Genomic DNA, 25,843 nt, shown 5'->3' with positions numbered 1-25,843 from the left:
TCTCCAAGACAGTCGGAAAATGGTTTGTGGTTTGCTAAATCACAAGACGCGTCTCGAAACCGTCGGAAAATGGTTTGTGGTTTGCTAAAACACAAGACGCGCCTCTAAAACCGTCGGAAAATGGTTTGCGGTTTGCAAAATCACAATACGCGTCTTGAAGGCCGTCGGAAAATGGTTTGCGGTTTGCTAAATCGCAAGACGCGTCTCGAAGACCGTCGGAAAATGGTTTATGGTTTGAAGAACATCAAAACCTCGCCTGGAAGACCGTTAGAAATTGGTTTGTGGTTTGCAAAATTACAATGCGCGTCTGGAAGATCGGTGGAAATTGTTTATGGTTTAGAAAACTATAAGGCGTGTCTGAAAGGTGGCCGAAAAAAATGTATTGTAGTTTGTGAAACTACAAGGTGCATATGGGTCATTCCGCGCCAAGTGACCGAGAAAAAGTGAAAACTTGCAGGTGAATACTATGAATTCCAACCAAAATGGGTGTATCTACTTAATTTGGGCCTACATTTCGAAAAAGCATTTGATCCGACCGTTTGAGCCGCCCCTCCGGCCAAACACTCCTCCCTGTTTTTGAAGATTTTTAAAAACATGCCATTTTCAATAATCGATATCTCCGCCCCTGATAAAGCTACAAAAAACGTTAGCACCAGTTTTCCGCTTGAAATTTTGTGAAGATTTTACAAAAAATATTTCAGATGCAAAGCAGTGTTGCCAACTACATTATTTTTATTAAAAAAATAAAAAATAGCATTTTTCTCAAAATACGTATAAATATTTTTTTGATTTCTCAGCGGATTTGAGTTTATCAGGCAATTTCCTATCAGGAACACTTATCGTTACAAAGTAAAATGAGCAGCTGCTGAGTTATGACGGTTTTAGTTAGGCATAATCGAAGGTTTTCATTCAGCATATCGTTCAATTCGTTCTGTAAAGGTAAACAACTATGATAATGTAGTTTTTTTAGTTTTATTCGAATAATTTACAAAAAAAACATATTTTTGCAGCGCATAATGCTTTTGAGGCCAGTGATGCCAGATTTCCACTGAATATGTTTTAATGGTTTAAAGTTATTTTTGCAATTCCTGTTCATAATACCTGGTTTACAGTTCGTCTTTGATTGATAAAACGGCCTACTTTTCCATACCAACGAAATGGGTTATTCAATGACCATTATGCAACTCAAATGGGTTGCATAAAGGTTCCCCCAAACACACGCGACGCGATTCTATCGCTGGGCGACAGCGATTCTGTCGCCGTTTATATGGAAACGTAAATCAAACATTGCCTGCATCGTCCCAAGGATAGAATCGCGGCGATTAGTTGTCGCCGTCGCGGCGATGAAATCGCTTAGGTCTGGGGGAGCCTTAAATTTCATTAAAGCACTCATTTGCGTGCTGTAATGACAAACCAACATTAGGACAGTAGTTACATGACTACATTTTGCTCAATTAGCTCTGCTGGTGGGCTACAAAGTTTCAGTTTCAATAGATCTTTAAACGAGGGAAATGCTTTGATTCCATTAACTTCAAGTTTCAAGGGAGATCAAGTTTTGCTCCCGTAAACATCAGTTTGAAGTACTCGTGGATTACACATACACATACTGTATGAGTGCCTGCTCCTGCTGCTCCTGCTAAAACGCATTCGGGCGGCCGATGTTCGGCGAATTTGATAAATCCAATTCTGTAAAAAAAAATTCCTTTAAGAGGGCAATATTTCAGTCAGATTCGCTAGAACCAAACGCTTCTGCTTTTGCACCCGTTTTCCTCCTTCACGCACGCTTTTGTACTATATTTTCCCTGAACTTTTTGTACGATTTCTTGGAGGGGATTACCCCTCTTAAGATTGGGGCAGCACAAAATACCTTTTGTGTCAACGCATTTTTTCATGTTCCTTACTAAGCGTTCTGGACACTGAAATTAGTCTGAAGATAATAAAATTTTGATAATTATGTCAGAACATAAATTTATAATCAATAAAAGCTGGCCCATAAACCTCGCTACATTTTCGAACCCTATCTTCTTTAATTCCTTAGTACAGAGGTTCCCAAACTTTTTGGATATAAAGCCTGTCCACGTTAAATTTCGGACACTGCTATAATGTTCAAATGATTTTTGGCCATTTTATAAATTTGGACGAGAATGAAAACATGCTGAATGTATCACATAAAACGGAGAGAGATTCAGCTGTGTGTAAATTGATCTTCTCTGTGGTTTGAGAATATTTAAAAAAGTCGCATTGGGAGATGGGTGTCCGAAATTTAACGTGGACAGGCTTTACTAGGTGGGTCTAGCAGAATCCAATATTGTTTGCGACACACAAGGTGCAAAATGAATTGGTTCTTAGAAATTTAATAAAAAGTGAGTTATATTAGGCAAATCATAATAAATTACTTTATATTCCTTCATTGATTGGATTTGGATTGGTTTTAGATTGGATTGGATTTAGATTTGGATTGAATTTCAAACGATTTGGATTAGTTTTGTATTGGATTGAATTTGGATAGGGTTTGGATCAGCTTTAGATTGGATTAGATTTGGATCTGAATTGGATCAGATTTTGATTGGATTTAGATTGGATTCGATTTAGATTGAATTTGGATCTGATTTGAATTGGATTTGTATATGATTTGACTGGATTTTGATTTGCTTTGGTTTGAATTTGGTTTAGATACGGATTGGATTTCGAATAGATTTTTCAATTGAATTTATATTGTTTTTGGATTGGACATGGATTTTGACGACCAGCTCAGTCAGGGTAGAAATATTTCACAGTCAATGCAGTGAAAAACATGGATCTCAGTAAAATCTGCTGTCGCCTTCATCGCCGCCGTGGTGAGTGCGGTTGGGTGAAGCCGAAAAATCATTTCCAACACCGACTATTCAATTTCGCATTCAGCCACTCACAAGTCGCTCTGACATGCTGCTCAGTTCGCGCCTTACCGTATGACTGTGAGTGGCCCATTTAAACGCGTGGTGATTTTTTTCAATTTGCTGGGTGAATGTGTACATTTTGCTGTGGTAAATTTCATCTTCGAGGCGCTGTGGGTGATGTGAGTTCTGTTGTTTACTTTTCTGCCTCTCCGGGAATGTGAGGTTGATTTCAAAGCAGGAAGAAAATAAAAAACCCTGATTAATCCACCTAGCGGTGATGATGCCTTTCTCGTGCATTATAAAAATAGTATTTTGGCCATTACTTCTGACCTCATCGTCTGTTCGGGCCAATTGTCAATAGGAAATAATGAGACAAGATTCTGCGTCGAATGCAACCTGTTGCGAGGAAATCAGTTCAGGGTAAGTGCATTAAAAGTGAGCTAGATTTTTTCACGCGCTTTTTTCTGAGAAAAAGTATTTTGGCCATAACTACCAAGCCCATTGTCCGATCCGTCCAATTTTCAATAGGAAACAATGGAGCAGAATACTGCGTCGAATGCAGCCTGTTGTGAGGGAATCCGTGTAGGGTAAGTGCATTAAAAATGAGCTAAACTTTTTTACGCGCTTTTTTATAAGAAACAGTATTTTGGCCATAACTTCCAAGCCTATTTTCCAATCTGTCCAATTTTCAATAGGAAACAATGGGATAGGATACTGCGTCGAATGCAGCCTCTTGTGAGGGAATCCGTTTAGGGTAAGTGCATTAAAAGTGAGCTAGACTTTTTTACGCGCTTTTTTATGAGAAAAAGTATTTTGGCCATAACTTAAAAGCCCATAGTCCGATCCGGCCAATTTTCAATAGGAAATAATGGGGCAGTATACTGCGTCGAATGCAACCTGTTGCAAGTAAATTGGTTGAGGGTAAGTGCAAAAAAAGTGAACTAAATTTTTTGCTCTTTTGGTGCGCACATACACACACACATACACACACACACACGCACACACACACAGACATCACCTCAATTCGTCGAGCTGAGTTGATTGGTATATAACACTATGGGTCTCCGGGCCTCCTAAAAAAAGTTCATTTTTGGAGCGAACATATAGCCTTTACGTATACTTAGTATACGAGAAAGGCAAAAATGATATAAAAAACATCACCTTCATCCAGTGCTGCCGAATATTTACAACCCTGAGCTCAGTTCAGCTTTCATATTTTCACCTGTTTTGGATACCTAAAGAAAGCTATTTGCTATTTTTTTAGAAAAATAATGTAGTTGGCAACACTGCTTTGCATCTGAGATATTTTTTGTGAAATCTACACAAAATTTCAAGCGGGAAACTGGTCCTGACGTTTTTTGTAGCTTTATTAGGGGCGGAGATATCGATTATTGAAAATAGCATGTTTTTAAAAATCTTCAAAAACAGGGAGGAGTGTTTGGCCGGAGGGGCGGCTCAAACGGTCGGATCAAATGCTTTTTTCGAAATGTAGGCCCAAAGTAAGTAGATACACCTGATTTGGTTGGAATTCATAGTATTCACCTGCAAGTTTTCACTTTTTCTCGCTCACTTGGCGCGGAATGACCCAAATAAGATTTACTAAAGCTGCCATATCTCAGCAACGGCGCATTTTACTTTGTATCGATAAGTGTTTCCGACTGGAAAAAGTCTGTTAAGCTCGAATCCGTTGAGAAATCGAAGAAAAAAATATACGTATTTTGAGAAAAATGCTTTTTTATTATTTTGTGAGAAAAATAATATAGTTGGCAACCCTGCTCAACATTTAAGGTATTTTTTCTAAAAACTTCATCAAATTTCAAGCGGAAAACTGGTATTAAAGTTTCTTGTAGCTTTATCGGGGGCTGAGATATCGATATTTGAAAATAGCATGTTTTTTAAAATCTCCAAAAACAGGGAGGGGTTTTTGGTCGAAGGGGCGGTTCAATCACCATGGTCATATGGTTATTCAAAATAATGGACCAAAATTAATATGTGCTAGGTATTTTTCATTATTTTTAAATAGGTTAATTGCACGTGCTCGGTCAGTTGGCGCGGAATGACCCATATATAAGACCAACGGAAAATGGTTAAAATTTCAAAGTCCTGCGAGCATTGATTTTGATTAAAACAAATTTAGATTTCATGAAGCCACTTGGCGACGTACATGAGACTACCAGTTGAGCTATGATATAACGAAATCTGAGAGGAATGGAGAAATATTCAATGCTTTACTGTTCGAAACTGTTCGGAAAGCCAAATATATTATCTAGAAATTTATCTTGGAATGTACTGACTTAGTAGCCATAACGGGATTACCTGTAGGAGCAGATATCTTGGAATTTGAAAAAAAAATAATAAGGTTATCGGATTTTACAAAGCTATTCGAAAGTTCGAATTTATTATGCGTAAGATTGGTTTGGAGTTATTGGCTAGCAGTACTAGTTGTTGGCAAATGGTTGATGGTGTACTATACGCAAAATTAAAAATTTGATTAAATTTACGGATTTGGAATGGATTTGAGATTGGATTTGGATTGGCTTTGTATTGGATTTGGATTGGAATTCGATTGGATTTGGATTGGATTTGGATTGAGTTTGGATTGGATTAAATTGGATTGGATTTGAATTAGATTTGCATTGAATTTGCATAGGATTTAATTTGGATTAGCAACACCGCTTAGTTTTGGATTGCATTTGGGTAAGATTTGGAATGTTTTTTGGGGAAATTGTCATTGTACATATTTGACAAACAAAAGAAGGCCATTGTCTTCGTAAATTTGCTGTTCTCTTATCATCCAACGAAAGTATGAATCAGTTTTATCTTTCGCGACCCACAGTTTGGGAACCCACACTCTGAATCATTGGTCTTGTATTAAAACCATGATGTTGAGTCAAGTTCATTTTGGTGTGCAGTTTCCAGTGGAGTTAACCGGTTGCTCAAATGCAACCGATGTTCACCTTCGTCTCATTTAAATAACCCAGGACCAGGGAATCAATTTTTCTTGAATGCGCAAGCGAAACAAGCGACAAAAGAGAACCAACGACAAAGCTTTGTTTTTGTCGGAGATAATAATGACAAAGATCCGAAAAATTTTGTCAGCAACAAAAAAGAAGTAAATTTTGTTGCTAACTTTTCATCCCGTTATTTTTCATTATCTCTACAGCAAATTTCGGTTTTATGCTATCACAGTTTCTGGTTTTATGAAAATATTCGAGAATCTAACTATGGTTACAAAATTAGCATCGTATTCTCGGAATTTTTAGAGCATGCAAGGCAAACGATTCTTGTCATATTATGTTCGGGTTCTGATAAAGGCTTGTTGTGTGATGCGTTTGTCAGTAACAAACTCTGTTGACGACAAAGGGTATATTGTTAGGCGTTTCTCGAAAATTGATTCCCTGCCCAGGACAAAAACAAGCATTGCATCCTATGCTAGAAGATTATTTTTTGGGTTTTTAATGAGAGAAGAAGGGAAATGTGGGGTTTTAGTAAAGTAGCGTGTGTTAATAGATTCACACATCAGCGTGTCAATCGGCGAGCAGCAAGCCATGACTTCGCTCTTCTAGTCGTTCCGGCCACACAAAAAATACGTTTTTTAGCTGACTTTCTTTAAATTTTTTGCTGTTTTTCAGCAACTTTGACAGAAACCTCGGCGAAAAAAAATGTGTTTGCTGGGGCTCGGCTGTGCGAATCTCGGTAAAAGTTGAACAAATTGCTGTGATTCCGGTAAAAAAAGTGTGTACCTACCGTTTCCCCTTAGATGGCCATTTTGGCCTGAAAAACACTCGTGGGGACATACAAATATCGTAAAAGATAAGATTATCGAATTTATTTTGTATTTTAACTTCTATGAACATGCAATCATGTAAAAATGAAAATAACTTCAACGCCGTTAAAGCGACGATCCTCATCCGTCTTTGCGAGCAAATAATCTCGGAATTTTCCCAATCAATGAACTAACGCCAGCTCACTGGTTGATTTTAGAAGTCGAAAACTACAAATTCTAAAATGTATTAAACTGGTGAAAAATCAGTTTTTCATATAAACTTTGGCATACATAGTGAGTATTTAAGCCCACCAGAAACAAATTCTATGCTTCTTCTTGGCTTGAGGTATATTAAATTTGTAATTTATTAGTAATAACGTAAACCTGGTAGTTATAAACTATTTTTCAGGTCAAGGAAGATAATAAATAAATATAAATAATTAAACGACAGATTTACGTTTTTCTGTCGTTTAATTATTTATATTTATTTATTATCTTCCTTGACCTGACCTAGGCTGCTTTTTTTCAGCTGTGAGGCGAGTTGTTTGACTGCTTATGCCTCTTGCCTTAAAACGTGTATTTTCGAATCCTCACTCGATCCTTAGAATAAACTAATACTTTCTCTCTTACGGATTTCCCTGATTACCCCGAGAATTCCCTGATTTTACCAGATTGACATAAATTCCCTGAAAATTTCAGGTTTTTTTTTCAGGTAAGCGACATCCCATACGCCTGCAGTGGACTGAGGTACCATCCCACCGACGCTCTTACCCAGCTTTAGCTCATAGTGAGAAATCCCACTGTTTACTGCCTAGCAGCTGGAGCCAGCCCATTCTACACTATACGTATACGCTTACACCATAGTTCAATAATAGATAATACCCTAAAATTAGGCAATTAATGCGCTATGTAGGAACGGAAATGAAATGAAATTTTTGTGGGTTTGGAAAGAATCGAAATTTTTAATAGTTTAATTGATAATCGATAAATTCAATAGATTTAGAAAATTGCTGAAACAATCTCAAAAATCCATCAAAAGATATAGTAGCTATTAGCGTTTGGAATCTCCCCTAATTTCGTGACGGTATAGAATTTGGAAATTTTTGTTTTGCACGCACCGTGTAGCCGAGTCTTCTCCTTAAACATAGTTTACATCAAAACAGGCTTCTGCTTGAGAAATATTAAAGCAAATTTTTATGTCTTTAATGTTCTAAAAAATAAAATGCTCAGACAGAAATGGAATTGATAATGGTTTCATGTAAAATTGTTTGCAATCAACGAAGGAAAATGTTATACAACACAGGAAATTGTTTTATTACTAGTTGACCCAGTAGACGTTGTCCTGCATATTAGGCGAAAATGTGCGTTGTGAACCGCCTGTGTGAAATTTCCATACGAATCATAATTATAGTTTTTTTCTCAAATTTAGAGATTTGCTCAACTTTACTCATGATTGAATGAAAAAATACGAAATAAACTCATCGAAAACTATAATGTACGTATCTGTTGAAGGAATGTATTGCGAGAAAAGAGAAAAATTCTAATTTTGCGGAGCAAAGAAGAAGAAGCAGACTGAGTGTCGGAAACTTCAAAATGGCATGCACTGTACGAAAAGTGTTGATATTTCTTGATATCAAGAAGATTCGAGAAATCTAAAATGTTTCAAAATCACATAAATATATGACAAAATGCCTTTAAAGTACCATAAAACTTGCATAGTTGCATATTCTCGTTGATTTTAATAATCAACATTCACACCGAAAAAATAAACCAAAAATTTTTACCGTGCAACAAGTGATTTGACGTTTGCGGAACAGCTTTCCGACAGTCGACCGTCGGACCCCGGTTCGAATTTTTTAATCTTCTCGCAATAGAAAATCCATCCAGCCGTTTCCGAGTTATACAAATACGAACACAGATAATTCCATTTATATATATACAGAGAGATGGGAAACCTTTTATTGCATATACTTAGCTTTCCATGATTATTCTTTTCTTTAAAAAAAACTTCAATTGCACTTACAAGCAATATATCTGCACTGCCACATAAGAAATAAGCACTTTAGATTTGCAGTAAAAAACTGTTGCATTCATATTTAGCTTTGAGAAACGAGGAACACCGTGTCCACATCACGAACAAACAAAAACACCCTCTTTCTGACAGATCATCCAAACACTGGCAACCCTGCATCCACTTATCGCACGCAACACTCATACAAACGCATAGCATTGTGCAACATCGCTCGCTGCCCGAGTGTTTTGACAGCTTAATGACATTTTTTTATGGGTTTGGTTCTCTCTCCCACATTCAACACTGATGTCACTTGTTACTGTCTCTGTGTTGGAAATCGACAGAAAAAAATGCAAGAAATTATCGATTTTTCACGATTTTCTTCCGCGAATCATAATCTGGGGGCTATCAGAAATAGTTACTGCTTCCTCGAAATCAAAAGCGGGCCCTGTTTAAACCACTTAACCCCAAGCACTGCACTAATTCAGCAGAAACGAATCGATTTTTGATCACTTTGACTGGATGACGGACAATCAGAAAAGTAATTCAGTTCGACACGACGGATCGGGGGAACACATCCGTAATTGCACTAAAAACTCACTGGAATGGAGAATGAAGCTCGGTGCCCGACTGACCACCACCTGAGGAGACTGCGAAAAGAGAATCCGCGGGCGTATCTCCACCACGACGACCGACGGCGACTGAACAATCAAAGGGGGGTAAACTTTGACTTGAGAACACCGCGAATTGGATACCGCGCAACGCAACACGTCCTACTTGCAAGAACGTCCGACTGCGAATGAAAGAGTGTTGAACAAAATTTCAGTCACCCAACCCCAACACTTGTGCACCGCGTACCAAACCAAGAAACTACGAGAGAGACACTTTTTTATGCTGTATGCTGCATGCAACAACAGTAAAGGCTGTGCGACGAAAAAAGGGTCACATGATGGAAAAAAATGTGGCGTAGAACACGGTAAGAAAAAATGCCTGTACAAAATTCAAGTAAACTACAGGTGAACCCTTGAAAATGTCCTTTAGTTTCTAACGAATTCCTAAAAATTGTAACAAAAAATATTATACGAAGGTGTTCATTTCAAAGATTTTTAAGTCTTTCGATGCTAACGGTGTGAAAATTTGCTTCTTTGTTTGCTCTGGGTGACTTAAAATATCCATTTAATGATAACCTCTAGAGTAGATTATCTAGTTTCAAATTTTGATTCCCAAACTAGTTCTTCTAATGCACATGGAGTAATGGTTGCAAGGTCTAATGTTTGATTATCCTGTAAAACTTTTTTTGCAAATATCACATCAATATTCGACGTTTGAATTTCAATGTAAAGATCTAAAATGTGACTATAATGTGTGTTATCTGTCGTTTAAAGATTGATATGATACGATTTTTTTAATGGAATTTTTAAAATGTGAAACAAATTTATAATAGAAATTCCGATGACTTCATACGCTGAGATTTGAAATTCCCGTGCTATTCCTGGTTTTCCCGTGTGAGTGGCCACCCAGGATTTTCATCTTTAGGACTATGATGTTTTATGCATCACAAAAATCTAATTTCTTACTCGGATTGTTTTAGAGAATAAAAAAAGTTAGATATTTAACTTACAACACATTTTATTTGGAACGTCCATTTGAGAAAAGTCCAAAAATTTGTCTTGAAAATTAACCTATATTAATGGCTATCCATAAACTGCAAATCTGACACCAATAGGATCATTTGCGGTAACGGCCGTGGCTGGGGTGATAAAATGGTTAGCACTTCTTTCTCCATGTTGACATCCGTTACGCAGATGAAACCGGCTACGTTGCTCTGGATAACGTTCTCTTCAATACTCTCTGCAAAACTCACCGCCAAAATATGATGCAGCAGCTGGAGACTTGGCTGAACAGCCACCAATTTGGTGAAATTGTCCTCTTTCTTCATTCCCAGTGGTAGGCACGAATCCGGTAGAGCAGGTGAACCAACTTTGAAAATTTTTACATCTCCGAATTTGACGTCAAACGAGTGCGGATACAATGGCATTTTTGACCCATAAAAATACTCTCGGATGCGATTATCGCGGGCTTCTGCTCGCTGGGACCTGGTACGTTTTACCACACCTCCGCTTTTCGGCAAATAGACCACCTGAACCAATTTCGATGAAACATCTCGCAGCAGCTCGTTGTATAATCTTTCCTGGTCCAGCACAAAGATGGCATTCACTTCGAAATCCTTAGCTGCGCGTATAATATGACTATAGCCACCTTGTTTCACCCACCCACAGGTATTAATAATCATTCCAGAATGTTTTGCTCGTTTATTGGCCTGTAATCGTTCCAGAGTGGTTTCTGCCAACTTCGTAATCAACGCGTCATAGAAAACACTATTTTCGCCTGGGCTTGTGTGTCCGAAATGATATACCAAAGGCGCTTGCTGGGAGAATCCTTCGGCCACAGGTGCCGGTCGTTCCACCAACAATGCTCCGATTGTTCCCGGTATGGCAATTCCCCCCTGGCCTATATCCAAATCCACATAAATAGGCCTTCTTCCCAAGCGCACCGCATAGTTCAGGAAAATTCTACATAGTGTCGATTTGCCTACATCCATTGGTCCTACGACCATCACCACAGGCCCCCGTGTGTCTTCATCTTCCGCTTTTGTTCGAAGGTGCTCCAGTGCCGAATTGCAGTTCAAATACTGCACCATGGGAGTTTCCTTGGCCACATAAGCAACATCCGGCTTTCCACGAAGTTCAATTGTACAGCCGTGGTAGGTAAAAATGGCAACCTTGGCACCCACTCCGAACTCGTACGGTTTCTTCATTACCAGTTCCGTGCCGTACAGCTCAGCATGTCCGTTCAAAAGCTACATAATTTATTATTTTTGATTATTTCGACAATTCAGCAAACTGTTCTGCAAACTATTATCAAATTAGAACTTACCGTCACCGTGACTTTTTCGTTGCCGTTCTCCATCTCGAAACGTAGTTCCGAATCCATTTCCAGCTTATACTCAGTTCGGGGTCCTGGTACATCGTCACTCATGGCTATTGAAAAATGTTATCTGTACTTCAAAAATTGATTAATTTAATGAATATAACAAAAAATATCCAACGATAAAATCAAAAGAACAGAAAACCTCAAAAACCTCATCAGAAAACCAAAAACCTGTTCGTATTCAACGGCGCTTGTTTACAAACATTTCAAGGGTTCGGACGATTACGTCAACAAACACATTACGCCTATCCACGGTATACAGAAAACAAGGTAGGCTCGTTAGAAAAATGACACTTCGAATGCGACGCATATTTTATCGCCACATGTTGGAGTACAAAAGTAAGCATGCTGCGACCGTAGCATCGTCTCGGTCCAGCTTGTGCGAAGATAGCAGTGACGTCACATGTTTACATTCAAACCGCTTCAAACTGAATGTTTACATACGTGATGAGCCTGCCTTGTTTTTTGTATGCCGTGACGCCTACCGATGATCTCATTCGCAATAAGCCTTTTCATGTGACAGTGCCCTCACTATGCGTCGCCCTCGAAGAATCGAGCTCGGGCGAAAATAAACTTCTTCTTTTTTACCCTTTTCACAGAATGGTTGCAAACAGGGGCCTAATTGCGCATCTCCTTTCGACAGCTCTTTCGTATGACATTTTGCATGATTTGCTCGTTTCGAGTCGAGGTGCGCAATGCTACCCCAGGTTGCAAACAATCCCATTTGATTTTGCCGTGACAGCTGCTCGTGGTTGCAAACAAAATGAGTAAAAGTGTGAGTGAAATGCAAGGCGCTAGACTTTACTAGTAAGTTTAGTTTACTTTAGTAAAGTCTACACTCCAAAAAATCTAAACGTTGTTTCCAACTGAATTCCCGCATAATTTAAAACCATCTGTAGTATTATTATTACTATTCATTTGAATTAAAGAATACTGTTACTATTCGTATAATCACCTCTTAACAATGTAACTATATGTTGAGCTGAAACCAATATTATACAGCATGTTATATCTACCATAACGTATGCTATTATGTCATGGTACATTGTATCTTCATAATTTCTTATTTTACATTATTTAGGAAGCAAACTATAAAAAACCATATACGACTGGTAATTAATATAGCTATTAACGCATTTGCCCAAAAGTACACGCGGCGCTCCTCAGAGGAAACGACGCACCGCGTTTTTTGCTGCCCGTATACTCGATTCTTATGGGGAGATAACATTGCGGCGTTTCCTAGGGTGCGGTTGTTCCTTTCGAATGTGGAACGCCGCGTGGAATCTTGTGCAAATGCGCTTTTGGAAACATTACAACAGCCGCGTGGTGTATCGTATTGACAGCACCCTACAATATAATATACGGATTGCGGTTTTGGAAAAATTTCGTATCATCTTTAGCTGGTTTCGTCATGATGAATTATATCATCTAATGGTAAAAACACAATTAAATGTGCGTGTACGCGTACACGCTCGCAGAAAGCCTAATTGGGTTGTTTAGCAAAGAAAAATATGAGATTTTTTGTAGTCTAACATAAAAAGCATGCTTACCTAATCTCGAACAAATTTTTATTTTGTTTGTAAACCTTTTATTTACATTTTTATACAGCAAACAATAAGCCATTTCAATCGATAGAATGACAATAACATTCATAGAATGACAGTTGGCCCATGCAGCATAAGAACATTTTTTTAATCCCATATAAATTTAAAATGCAAATTAAAAATAGTTCCGGGGCTCAAACAATTCTGAAAAATTGGGGTTAGGCTCAGTTTTTTATGCAGATTCAGAATATGTAAAAACATATATACCACTAAACAACCCAATTGGCTACTACGCCTCCCCTGACGGGACATTTTTTTATATGTTAAGTTTACCTAACAGCCAACACCTTAAGCCAACACACACCGCAAACAAAGACGCAAACAAAAACAGAACACTGTTCGCATTTTTATTTACTGGCTTAGAAAGTTATTTCCAAAAGAAATAAATAAAAATATCGTTGAAATAAGTGTAATTCTGTCAAAAAACGTACTACAATGAGTAATATTTACATACAAGAACCGCCAACATCTGGAAAGGTAATTACAAAAAATAATTAGGACCATACACAAAATTCCAGTGAGTACTTCCAGATTTTACTGAAAACCACCGTCGGTGATATTGACATCGAACTCTGGTCACGCGAGTGTCCGTTAGCATGCCGAAACTTTGTCCAACTGTGCATGGAAGGATACTACGATGGAACGTTATTCCACCGGGTGGTGCGCGGCTTCATTGTGCAAGGTGGCGATCCGAATGGAGACGGTAGCGGAGGTGAATCGATCTACGGGCACCCGTTTCGCGATGAGTTCCACTCGCGGTTGCGCTTCATGCGGCGTGGTTTGGTGGCGATGGCCAACTCCGGTAAGCATGATAATGGTTCGCAATTTTTCTTTACGCTGGGGGCCACACCGGAACTACAGAACATGCACACACTGTTCGGGAAGGTGGCCGGCGATACGATTTACAACATGCTCAAACTGGAGGAAGGGGAGGTTTACGAGAATGAGCGACCACATTTCCCCCATAAGATTATCAAGGCCGAGATTCTGAGCAATCCTTTTCCGGACATTGTTCCGAGAGTGCTGAAGGTGAAAAAGTCAAGCGAGGCAAAGGAAAAGAAAAAGAAGGAGAAGGGAGTTAAAAATTTTGGACTTCTTTCGTTTGGCGATGAAGCGGAAGAGGAGGAGCAGGAAACGACGCAGTTTGTGCAGCGCAATTTTTCGGGAAAAGGCAAGAGCTCACACGACGTATTGGATGATCCGCGGTTGAGCAAGCAAGCGATCGATGTGAAGGAACAGAAAGCTAAAAGCCGAAAGGAATCGAGCTCTGATTCGGAAGGTAAAGGTACAAGTCACAGGGAATCAGATCGCGACAAGGAACTGGTTTTGCAGGAAGCCAAGAGCATCAGGGATAAGCTGAAGACAAAGAGTATGTGTAACAAACATATTTATAATTTATTTATGATGAAAATAATCATGAATGTATTTAAATCTGTACTTCAATTACGATAGGATTGTGTTTACTAATATTGTTTCTTTATTGTAGACAAAGAGCAACCCAAACTCCCATCATCGTCCGATTCAGATTCAGATTTTGGCCTGGAAAGCGAACGGAAAAAGGTTAAGCAAGAACAAGCTGCCAAAATACGAGAAGAAATCAGTAAACTGAAAAAAGATTATCAATCAGATAAGAAAAAAGAGCGGCAGCAGGAAGAAAAAGTTGAAAAAAAGAATGAAGCAAAAAGTGAAGTTATGAAGGAATTTCTTTCGGTGCAGGAACAGTATTCTGAGAAAACAAAACAGCTACCGAAGAAAGGCAGTTCAAGGGAAAATTTTACGCTTCAATTGTTGGAGAAGTTCAAAAACAAATTACACACAATTAAAGATCATGCCGACGACGAGGAAGCCAGTGGCAGCAAGGAAGACACAAATGAAGAAGAGGACATTCAAGGAGATAATTGGTTGTCACATCGATTGCAGTTTGAGAAGAGCGATCCCATTTTAGCGAAGGATGCTGCAACTAAAGATGATGATTGGTATGACGTTTACGATCCAAGGAATCCGCTGAACAAACGGAAACGTGGCGAAAAAATTGAACGAAAGGACAAACCCAAGAAATAAAGACATTGGGTAAGTGTTTTATTATATTAATTTATTTCACTCTAAGACTCTTACGGGATAATTACTAAATTACGCTAAATCTTTCGAAAATTAAACATTGACCGAATGCTATAGTATGGAACACAAAAGAAATTCCTCGAGCAGCTGATGGATGAGCTTAAACACTCTTTAGTATCTCACCTAAATATTTTAATATATCTAATGAATGTATTTATGATAATATTCGGAAAACTATTTCTTGGAAATCCGTCACTCGGAGTAATAAATTATTGTTGCAGAAGCAAAGGTTGCACACGATTAAAACCAAAGGTAAAACATTTAAAGTCTTTGCTGAAGGTAGCTGGGCTAGATTGCCGATCTGGTCGAAAATTAGCGGGTTGGAAATTTTCTCGAATTCTTTGTAGTGGTTGATCTAATGCTAACAAAGAAAAATAACGTATTTTGTGTAAAGCATTAGACTTAGAAATTCATGTTACAAAACCTTAACATGAAATGGAGGTCCTATAATATAATGCAGTCAGACACCTAACTTGGGGGCCCTCCTTAGCCGTGCGGTAAGATGCGCACCATGCTGAGGGTGGCTGGGTTCGATTCCCGATGCCGGTCTAGGCAATTTTCGGTTTGGAAATCGCCTCGACGTTCCTGGGCATAAAAGTATCATCGTGTTAGCCTCATGATATACGAATGCAAAAATGGTTACTTAATGGTTAACAAGAAGATCTGACTTGACAAAAATTTTCAAAATGTTTTAATAACAAAATAAAAAGACATTATGTAAAAAGGTATTCCAAGAATGGTTTTCCCAATTTTACATACAGCTAACCTACACAATTGATTTAGCGATGCAAACGAATCCACAGCGGCGAAAAAAAAAATTGCGTGCGTACTTTGGAATGTTGAAACCGATTTTCCTTCCACTAATCCTCCAGACTTATCAACATCACGTATTCAAACTGCCAGCTTTTGCAGGGTCGACAGAAGCGAGTTCACATCGCTGTCGATTTCGCTTCTGACGTTCAAATTCTCCAACTGATCAACAATTGAGTTGAAATCGATGCTCCTACCTTTCACGCGATTGAGCTGCTCTTCGAAGTCTTCCAACATTTCCTCGAGGTGACGTTGGTACATATGTCCCGCTTCGCTCGGATCAAGATACAGCAAACTTCCGCTCCGTACCTGCTGTTTGAACACCACGAAAATCATTTCGCAAACTTTCACAACGTTGTTCCGGTGGGTGTGGATGTCGCTCTTCGTCAGCTTCTGCATCTTGGATATGATTCGATCGGATAACCGAAGCTTCCCGATAGCAATCTCCAGCGCAATCAGGCCATTAGAATCTTTTAGCGTAACATTCGTTCCATACTTCAGCAACAAATCTATTATCGCAATATTCTCCGTACAGGAAGCCAGATGCAATGGAGTATTCTCATTCAAATCCCGTATGTTTGGATTAGCCCCGTTTTCTAGCAATACTCGCACACTGTCCGTAAATCCCCGACTGCAAGCAATGTGCAGTGCGGAGCGTTTGAACGTAGGTTCCCGTGTATCTGGACTGAAACCCTTCTCGATCATACCTTGCAGCAGCTCCGTATTGTTAACCATGGCAGCATTGAGAAATTGTGAGACTAAGGCAACCGTAGGACGACTTCTGCTGTATGGACTATCGCGACACGCTTGGGATCGCTGCACTCGTATCTTCGAGGAGTGTGATTGTTTCTGTAAAATGCCAAACGGTTCGACGTTAGATCATCTGTTGGATTCTACCAACATTCGCCACATACCTTCCAACCGTGACGACTTAGTTCCAAATCTTTGGCCACTTGAATTGCTTCTCGCCATTTTTCTTCTGGCGGACCCGGAGGTGAAGGAGTTGCTTCTCGAACGCTTTCCGCTTCATCCTGGTAATGAGAATTCTGAGGGCTTGGATCTGATTCCTGCATGTTGCAGGTAACTATTATTAAAATTAATTTAATTATTCAATGACAGACCAAATTTCACAAATAAATTCGTTTACTCTGAAGATAAATAACAACAACAAAAAACAGCTTACTTTGTTGACGTTGATGCCTTCCTTTTCCTTGACGCCTTCGGTTTGTCGGGTTTGTCAAACTTCGTGTGTGGCTCAAGACGATCGTGCACTGAGGGCAACTTCACCAGTGGTCTACTCTTTCTTGGTTCAAATTTATACCACATTTGGACCAGGTTCAAATGGAAAAACCCAGATTAATCCACCTAGCAGTGATGATGCCTTTCTCGTGCATTATAAAATATATTGAAAGAATCACATTAGAAAGGTCAAAAAAGCTCTTTAGGAGAATAGATCACATTTTCCGATCATTTTGCATGTTTTTGCATTAGTTAATATGTATTGCCACCATTTTCGGAAAAAAAAAATTTTCGGTTTTGAATTTTTTTCCAAGGGGGGACCCTTGGGAAAAAACAATGATTTTTCAATAATTCCGAAATGCAATGTCCGATCGAGCCAATTTTCAATAGCAAACAATGGGACCGTATTCCCCGTCGAATACAACTTGTTGCGAGTAAATCGGATAATGCTAAGTTCCAAAAAGTGTGTCTACAAAATTTGTACACATACACACACACACATATACATACATACACACATACAGCCATCACCTCAATTCGTCGAGCTGAGTCGATCGGTATATGAAAATCAGCCCTCCGGGCCTCCTATTAAAATTTTGTTTTTGAAGCAATATTATAGCCTTTACGTACACTTATGGGTCAAACACAATAGATCCCATGGGAAAATTGTCAAAACGCACGCAAACGTACACACGTCATATTTGAATCGCCCCTTATGGCAAAAAACCATTCGAAAATACTTATACTCTTCATTATGCCACCTAATGAATGATCCCATATCAAAAAGCTAATAACATTCATAAGTTAATGAAAAGTTACTCTCATGCAAATATAAACAAAAACGAAAAACGTGTTTTTCGGCCACAAAATCTAATTTCATTCCTATTTTTGCAATGCAACACTGCCACCTAAAAACGTTTTCAATTTTGCGAGCGAAAAATTTGCTAGTGCTGCACTAGCAAGCGCAATTTTGTTTCTGCGAGTTGAAAATTTTTAACGCTTAGCAGTCACACATTGCAAGCGAGCGTTTGCTTACGAGTTGTCATTTGTTTGCATGCAATCACTGTCAGTGTAGTCAGACAGGAAAATTTTTGACAGTTGTCGCTTTCTGCGAGCAAAATGCTCGTTGCGAGTGATTTGCTTGCAACGTCTGACGGCACCTTAAGTTTCCGAATGTATGTGACATATGCGATGTATAAGTTTTTTCTTATACATGTCATTAAGCGTCTGCTTTGGCAAAAAAGTATTAGAAATATTAATAATAAACAACATTGAATTTTTTTACGTGTATCAATTGTGTTTGGCCCATTAGTGTACGAGAAAGGCAAAAATAGACCACGCCAAAAGCGTTCGCATCAGTGGTCTATTTTGTTTGATGTAAATTTCTACCGGAACAGGCGCAACATGACAGATCGGCTGATAATTGCAACGTTAATTGAAAATATAACTTGGAAATATGTTTCAGAATTATTAAATTTTATCAAAACAATAAAAGCAAACAATTGATTCATTCTTTGAATGAAACAAATTAAGAAAAGCACGACCCAAACTTTGCAAACGCACGCCAAAAAGCGTCAACATTTTTGGAAGATAATTTTAGTTTGGATAAAAGATATTTTAGTTACTAATGTGTTTCTTCTACAGTAAAAATGAACTAACCAGTTGGGGGTTCAGATAGCGAATGAGCCCAGCTCATCACTCGTATATTTCAGACCATCTTTTCATGACGTTACAATTCGTTTCATGTCAATTGACAGCTGTTCGCACATATAATTAATAGTAAACAAATTCATGGTAGTAATTAGGCAATTCAATTAATAAGTTTACACTGAAAGTAAACCTTGTTCGAAAGCGTCCAACTAGACACTACAAGTTCTTCCCCCTTTCAAAATGAGATCTATCATTATAGCACAGAGAAACAGACGTCTCACTTAGAACAAAATGCAATCAAAATCATCGTCACGAAAACATTACCGCCCAATGCTAAAAGTACTGTAGGTGGACAAGCAGCAACCAGGTGGCGGTAGTGAGCAAACGTCAAACACAAGCAAAACCGATGGAAGCGCCATCGGTGGCCGATTGACCACCTACAAAAAATTGAATCCACCGTTAAAAAGATGAACGATGATACATGTGTAGAGTGAGACGTCTGTTTCTCTGTGATTATAGTATTACATAACTAATCTTTGATTTCAAAATGAATCCAATGTCTTAATTAATTAATTGTAATAAACAAAGTTTGAGTCCGTTTTAGTTTGCTTGACGCGCTTCGATCGCCGCAAGGTCTGCTCCGGCTGATACTGCTCTACGCGTTTACGTTTGATTCCTTGAGTGGGCGATCTCTCCCCACAATCTTCGTTCTGCTCATCACCGGCAGTAACCGGCAGGCTGCTCGTTCGAGCCATGTTATCTTGGATACAGGGAACAGGAAGCGTGATGTTTGGCCGCTCCAGTGGACTCGGATCATTAAACAGTCTGACTTGCGTTCGATGAGCCGTGGTTCGCGCGCTTCCAATTTCCACCTGTAATATATGTCGAGAAACACGTTTTAGAAAGATAGCCTTTAACCATCTAGATGGGTTATGGGGATTGTGGTTTTTATACCAAACTATGTCGCCACTTGTCAGATTATCCAGAAGATCAATGGGATCCCCTCTAATACTGGTAGGCATGACAACATCATGAGAGAGGTCGGCTTGAGTAGCCAAGTTATATTTGAATTGCTTCTTAGGATTTATAAGATCTATTATAGTCTTAGGCTTGTATGAGAAAATCTTCTCTGATGGGAATTCCTCATCGATCGTCAGACATGTATTGCGATAGTTGAATAAGAACAAATTAATTTGATCCTCCAGCTCATATTCCATGATTTTGGGATCAATTAAAAACTTTTTCAATACTTCTTTTGTTGTTCTTACCATCCGCTCCGCCTGACCATTGCTAGCAGGGTTGTATGGAGGGCTTTTAAGTACTTTAATACCCTGCTTTTCCAAGAACCCCACAAAGGAATAAGAGTTGAATGGAGGTCCTCCGTCCGAGACTAATAAATCGGGTAATCCAAATCTTGCAAAATACTCCACCAATTTTGTCAACACTTTAGCACAATCCGTACCTTTTTCATCAATTCTATTTCTAACCATTTAGAGAAACTGTCAACAATAAGTAAAAATGTATACCCACTGAAATGAAAAAAATCTATGTGTATTCTACTGAAAGGTTTAGTGGAGGGAGTCCATTTGGATTCTATTTTTGGCTTAGGAACTACTGCCATTTCGTTACACACTTCGCAAATTTTTGAGAAGTTTTCTATTGCGTTATTTATACCGAACCAATACACAGCTCTCCTAGCCAACTGCTTCATCTTCACCATTCCGTTATGATTAACATGCAATAGTTTTAAAATGTCCTTCTGTAGCTTCTGTGGAATAACCACCCTGTCTTGATACAATAAGCAACCATCCACCATTTCCAAATCAGATTGATTGGAAAACACATTTAAAAACTTTTTATCCATACGTTCAGGCCAGCCTTTCTGCATAAATGAAATTACCTCCAATAAGAAATTATCCTTGTTTGTTTCATTGGCAATCGCTTTAAAGTCCAGTGGGATTCCCCCGGTGAAATTTATACTTCTTACATATTCAAGACCAAATTCACTTGGTATAGTTTGCTCTAAAGGAAAACGCGAACAGAAATCCGCGTTACCCATCTTATGCGAAGGCCTATAAATAATCTCAAAATCATATATAGACAACTCTATTATAAACCGTTGCAGTCTAGTAACTATGATCGAGTTTCTGCCCAATTTCCCAAATATACCCAATAGAGGCTTATGGTCTGTGAAAATCTTGAATTCCTGACCATACAGATATTTATGGAATTTTTTTATGGTGCACACCAGTGCAAGTGCCTCGAGATGTAAAATGGGGTATGATTTCTGTGCTGTGTTTAAAGAAAAGAAGTGAAGCAAATTGGCCTTTCGACACCGTCTACAATGTGGGCAATCACCCTCCTAATCCGTAGCTGGAAGCATCCGTTATAACTGCAATTGGTTTCTTGGGGCCATAGTACTCTAAAAAATTTGCACCTAGCAAAGAACGTTTGGCACGTTCAAAAGCTTCGGTGTAATTTTGATCCCATGTAAATTTAACATTTTTTTTTTCAAAAGGTTGTACAAATAATACAATTTTGTCGATAAATTTGGTATAAACTTATTGTAGTAATTGATCAATCCAAGGAACGATTTTAGCTCAGTTACATTTTGGGGTATTTTTGCCTTTTGTATTGTAGCAACTTTATCAGGGCAGGGCGATAATCCTTTTCCACTTAGAACATGACCCAGATAGTCCAGTTGTGGAACAAAAAACTTACATTTGTCCAAGTTTACTTTAATATTAAAGTCATTTAGCCTTCCTAATACTAAAATCAGCTTTTCTTTACAATCATCAAAGTCCACTCCGGCAATCAAAACATCATCCAAATAACAATACACATATTTCAGTCCTTCTAAAACCTGGTCCATCACCTGCTGAAATATAGAGGCGCTAGAAGAAGCCCCCTGTGGTAATCTATTGTAAACAAATAATCCTTTTATTGTGTTTATAACCATAAACTTTCTGGACCTTTCCGTTAAGGACAGTTGGGTGTAGGCTCCTTCCAAATCCAAGGAACAAAAATTTTACAACCTGATAGACCGGCAAACAAATCCTGCACCGTTGGCAATGGATATGTGTGTGGAATAATTAATTTGTTTATTGATACCTTGCAATCTATGACAAGCCGAATGTCATTGTTTTTCTTAATTACGACGACCACAGGTGATGCCCATTCGCTGGTTTCAATTGGAGTTATTACTTCTTCCCTTTCCAAACGATCCAAATAATTTAACACCTTATCGCGTAGACGATATGGCACATCATACGCTTTTTTGAATATCGGCGTTTCACTTTTAAGAACTAGATCCGCTTTTATTGGTGAAGAAAAATCTTTTTTAAAAACTCCAGGAAATTTCTGCTTTAAATTTACCACAGCTGTGTCCACATCATTTTCAGTCAAATTATTTATCTTCAAGGAAGTGGAAAAAAATTCTCTCCAATTAGAAAAAAATACATCAAGCCATGTTCGCCCTAGTAGTGGAATGAATTCATTCTCACAGTCAATAACCAACAATTGTAAATCAGCTAATTTCCCTCTAAATTTCACCATAACATTTGCTTCTCCTTTTATACATAATTTATTACCGTTTACCACAATTAATTGTTTGTTGCTTTTGCTCAAAGGTTTATCAAAAACGCGGTTGTATTGATTTTTGCCAATGACGGACACGGATGAACCACAATCTACCTCCATTGTTAAATGCTTCCCTTCGACTAAAGTATTAACTAGACACGGATTATTAATCTTATTGATAGAGGAAACCATCATGCATTCCAATTCACCTGCGTCATAATCCTCGTCTTCACTGTCTGACTTGTCTGTCCTAAGGCGATTGAATAGTCCACTAATGGTCGCTTCATCTGTAGCTCCGTTGCCGCTATGTTCCGCTTGCCATGTATCCATAAATTTCACTGTATCCCTCTTAAGGTTTTTCAATTTGAAGCATTTGCGCTTTAAATGGCCTTTCAAACCGCAAAAATCACACACACGATCTTGATAAGCCCCCCGATTTCCACTGTTATCTCTTTTCCAGTCAACTTGTTTGTTTCTATTGTTTGGCCTAAAACCGAGCCTATCCTTTACTGATCCTCTGTCATTTAAAGCTCTAGCTAATTCAAAACTATCTGCAATTCTCTTGTAAACGGTACCTTTTGCTCCACCATGTTTTAACGAAGCAATTTGTTCAAAACTATTCACTTTCATATGTCTTGCATTAGAACTCGCCATTTCCCAGGTTACTACTATTTTTTCTGCATTTGTTAAAGATAAATTTTCCTCGCTAAGCAAACGCTGCTGTAAAGCCTTATCTTTAACTCCGGCAATGATCCTGTCTAAAATGGCCTTTTGTTTGAAATTATCAAAGGAACAAAACTCCGCTTGCAGCTTAACTGAGAGGACAAAGTCCTCTACAGTCTCATCAGGCTGTTGCACCCGATGGTTAAATTTGAAACGTTGAATCATATCAGATTCGGTTTTATCGAATCGGCCTTTGAGTTTCATTACCATTTCGTCATATGAAATGTCGCCATAATCCGTGTTAGGGAACAATAATTTTACTTCGCTGTAAACAGCGGGACCGCACAAGGTCGCAAAATAATCCTTTTTATCCGCTTCCTGAATTTTATTTAATCTAAATACTGATCCTAATCTCTCAATCCATTCTGTAAAGGATGTTCCCTTCCGATATGGCTCCATAATAGTGGTTAATGCAGCCGACGCCATCTTCACCAGCAACCGTAATAAGTAAAATAATAGCTTACCAATTTACCGGGATCACAATCCACACCAGCCAGTTAGCCTGCGGAATCGCCAAATCAGCGGAAGCAAAGATCACTAGCGATCGAACGAAAATGTGGTCAACTTCAACCGTCGTGTAAAATAAACTCCGTTCCACCGAAACCGTGCCAATTAGCAGTTGTTTTTCAATCCTGAATAATAAAATAAAAAGACAAACGTTAAAACAATGCAGGTATTGTTTGTTTAAACAATTTAAATCACACAAACTTAATTAATTCTTTTTAAGAACAATTACTAGCTTCTTGCGCCGTTTTTTCCATTCACTACCACTTTTGAGCACAATAATGCCGTCAAAATGGCTACCGGCTTCGATACTCACTTCACCGGATAAGCAAAACCCCTATGGCCGCTCTTATATGGTTCGACATGCACCGCTCCCGTGTCGATAAAGGCCTTGCTGCAGGTCTGGTCTCTTCCTGAGATTTGGTATTCCTCTTCAGTTCTGGTTATCAGTAACCCGGAATGGTCTTCAGCTCTCCAACAGGCAAATTTTTCACTAACACTTTACCGGATCTATTTCCTAGAAAACTTTCCAAACTTTTTTTTTTTGTTTCACCTCGTCGCCAGTTAATGTGTTTCTTCTACAGTAAAAATGAACTAACCAGTTGGGGGTTCAGATAGCGAATGAGCCCAGCTCATCACTCGTATATTTCAGACCATCTTTTCATGACGTTACAATTCGTTTCATGTCAATTGACAGCTGTTCGCACATATAATTAATAGTAAACAAATTCATGGTAGTAATTAGGCAATTCAATTAATAAGTTTACACTGAAAGTAAACCTTGTTCGAAAGCGTCCAACTAGACACTACAGTTACTAGATAAAGATTGTCGCTGTCCGGAACATCTTTTGATTGGATAGATGCGAGGACAGATTGGATCAGGGTTGCTAAGTGAAAATCTGTATTTTTAAATAAACAAAAAAATTTTCAACTGTAAATATTTCGAAAAAAATTTAAGTTATCATATAAAGATTTTCGCTGTCGTCTCTGTCCGAAACATCTTTTGCTGGCGAGGATAGGGGAGCTAAATGTCAAAGATGGAAAATCCATACGATTTGACAGCTTGGTACCCAACATGTTCCGGACAGCAGAACAAAGGGAACCGAAGCGACAATCTTTATCTAGTAACTAAAATATCTTTTGTATTTCGTGCTCCAAAAATCTGTATCGATATCTGTATCCAATTGTTATTACCGCCAATTTTTTTACGTCTATCAATCAATTGAAAAAATCATATAAAATGTGGTATTATGGCGCTTTTATCAACATAACATTCACCTGTAAAATGTAACAATGCGATACTGACTTTTGGAAAAAAAATCAATACAATCACACAAATATTATTGAGAGTCACAAGGCGCGTAAAAAGATGTTTAAATTACTCTTAAGAGCTATTTAAAGACATTATGACGTAAAATTTACGCTTCGTCTGACCTGCCTTTAGCTTACTGTACTTTGAGAATATTTCTGATAGCAAAGTGATTTTTACTAAGAACATTTCAAATTTAAAAAAAGACTAGCTTGCAAAATAAAATAACAACTCAAGACAATGGGTCGTATGAATAAAAAGTAGTAAGTTCAACTTTACTACATTTTCAGTAGTAGTACTACTGATTTCTTGTAGTCTGCTCAAGACGTTGCTACTCATGTTTCAAATGCAAATTATTCATCAGAATCGAAGCGAATCGGCTTTGTTCTTGAAAATAGAAGTCCAATTTATGGATAACAAACAAAACAGACATGTCTTTTGTTGATTAGCCGCAAAAAATGATGAAATCTTCATCGTCATCGTGGGGTCTATTTTATTTTGACGTTTCTTCTTGTAGTAAATGGTAGTAAACTGTAGTAAAGCTACCTGTTGATGGTGTTACTTTGCGTGGGAGAGCTATCAGATTAGTCAAATCGTCGTTTGAATCTTTGTTTACAAAAGCAGATAAATCGTTTTGAAAATGTTGTCTTGAACTGATGTGCA

General features: G+C 38.3%; 3 protein-coding genes and 1 long non-coding RNA gene across 9 annotated transcripts in view; 1 reads left to right on the top strand and 3 right to left on the bottom strand.

Annotated features, from left to right (window-relative positions):
- LOC134214086 (uncharacterized) overlaps positions 1-9,472 on the bottom strand; it is a 134,835-nt gene extending 125,363 nt beyond the window's left edge. The window contains exon 1 of the long non-coding RNA XR_009979652.1: positions 9,255-9,472. This is a non-coding gene — a long non-coding RNA (uncharacterized LOC134214086). The remainder of the gene's footprint in view (positions 1-9,254) is intronic.
- A 792-nt stretch (positions 9,473-10,264) lies between these two features.
- LOC134214085 (protein CLP1 homolog) lies at positions 10,265-11,844 on the bottom strand. Of its 3 annotated transcripts, none has more exons than XM_062693523.1 (3): positions 11,816-11,844; positions 11,591-11,694; positions 10,265-11,513 (listed from the first exon to the last, which is right to left on the bottom strand). In XM_062693523.1, exons 2-3 carry the CDS (start codon positions 11,690-11,692, stop codon positions 10,341-10,343), a joined length of 1,275 nt encoding a protein of 424 aa, XP_062549507.1. In that variant the 5' UTR covers positions 11,693-11,694; positions 11,816-11,844; the 3' UTR covers positions 10,265-10,340. The 3 variants fall into 3 exon arrangements, with proteins under 3 accessions (XP_062549507.1, XP_062549506.1, XP_062549505.1); XM_062693522.1 differs by lacking the exon at positions 11,816-11,844 and adding an exon at positions 11,787-11,810; XM_062693521.1 differs by lacking the exon at positions 11,816-11,844 and having other exon boundaries at positions 11,591-11,809.
- Positions 11,845-13,556: 1,712 nt separating this feature from the next.
- On the top strand, positions 13,557-24,035 carry LOC134218013 (spliceosome-associated protein CWC27 homolog). 3 transcript variants are annotated; one of them, XM_062696889.1, is made up of 4 exons: positions 13,557-13,725; positions 13,780-14,617; positions 14,735-15,318; positions 23,741-24,035. In XM_062696889.1, the coding sequence occupies exons 1-3, from the start codon at positions 13,684-13,686 to the stop codon at positions 15,307-15,309; spliced, it is 1,455 nt and encodes a 484-aa protein (XP_062552873.1). In that variant the 5' UTR covers positions 13,557-13,683; the 3' UTR covers positions 15,310-15,318; positions 23,741-24,035. The 3 variants fall into 3 exon arrangements, with proteins under 3 accessions (XP_062552873.1, XP_062552874.1, XP_062552872.1); XM_062696890.1 differs by lacking the exon at positions 23,741-24,035 and adding an exon at positions 15,424-15,519; XM_062696888.1 differs by lacking the exon at positions 23,741-24,035 and having other exon boundaries at positions 14,735-15,404.
- LOC134218014 (ankyrin repeat domain-containing protein 54-like) lies at positions 15,320-17,550 on the bottom strand. 2 transcript variants are annotated; one of them, XM_062696891.1, is made up of 3 exons: positions 17,360-17,550; positions 17,091-17,260; positions 15,320-17,025 (listed from the first exon to the last, which is right to left on the bottom strand). In XM_062696891.1, the coding sequence occupies exons 2-3, from the start codon at positions 17,247-17,249 to the stop codon at positions 16,258-16,260; spliced, it is 927 nt and encodes a 308-aa protein (XP_062552875.1). In that variant the 5' UTR covers positions 17,250-17,260; positions 17,360-17,550; the 3' UTR covers positions 15,320-16,257. The 2 variants fall into 2 exon arrangements, with proteins under 2 accessions (XP_062552875.1, XP_062552876.1); XM_062696892.1 differs by lacking the exon at positions 17,360-17,550 and having other exon boundaries at positions 17,091-17,353.
- Positions 24,036-25,843: the final 1,808 nt, after the last annotated feature.

The sequence above is a fragment of the Armigeres subalbatus genome, chromosome 2 (assembly GCF_024139115.2).
Source record: "Armigeres subalbatus isolate Guangzhou_Male chromosome 2, GZ_Asu_2, whole genome shotgun sequence".
In the NCBI taxonomy this organism is placed as follows: Eukaryota; Metazoa; Arthropoda; class Insecta; order Diptera; family Culicidae; genus Armigeres; species Armigeres subalbatus.
The sequence above is the reverse complement of the archived record's forward strand: the minus strand, read 5'-3'. Positions and strand labels throughout refer to the sequence as shown.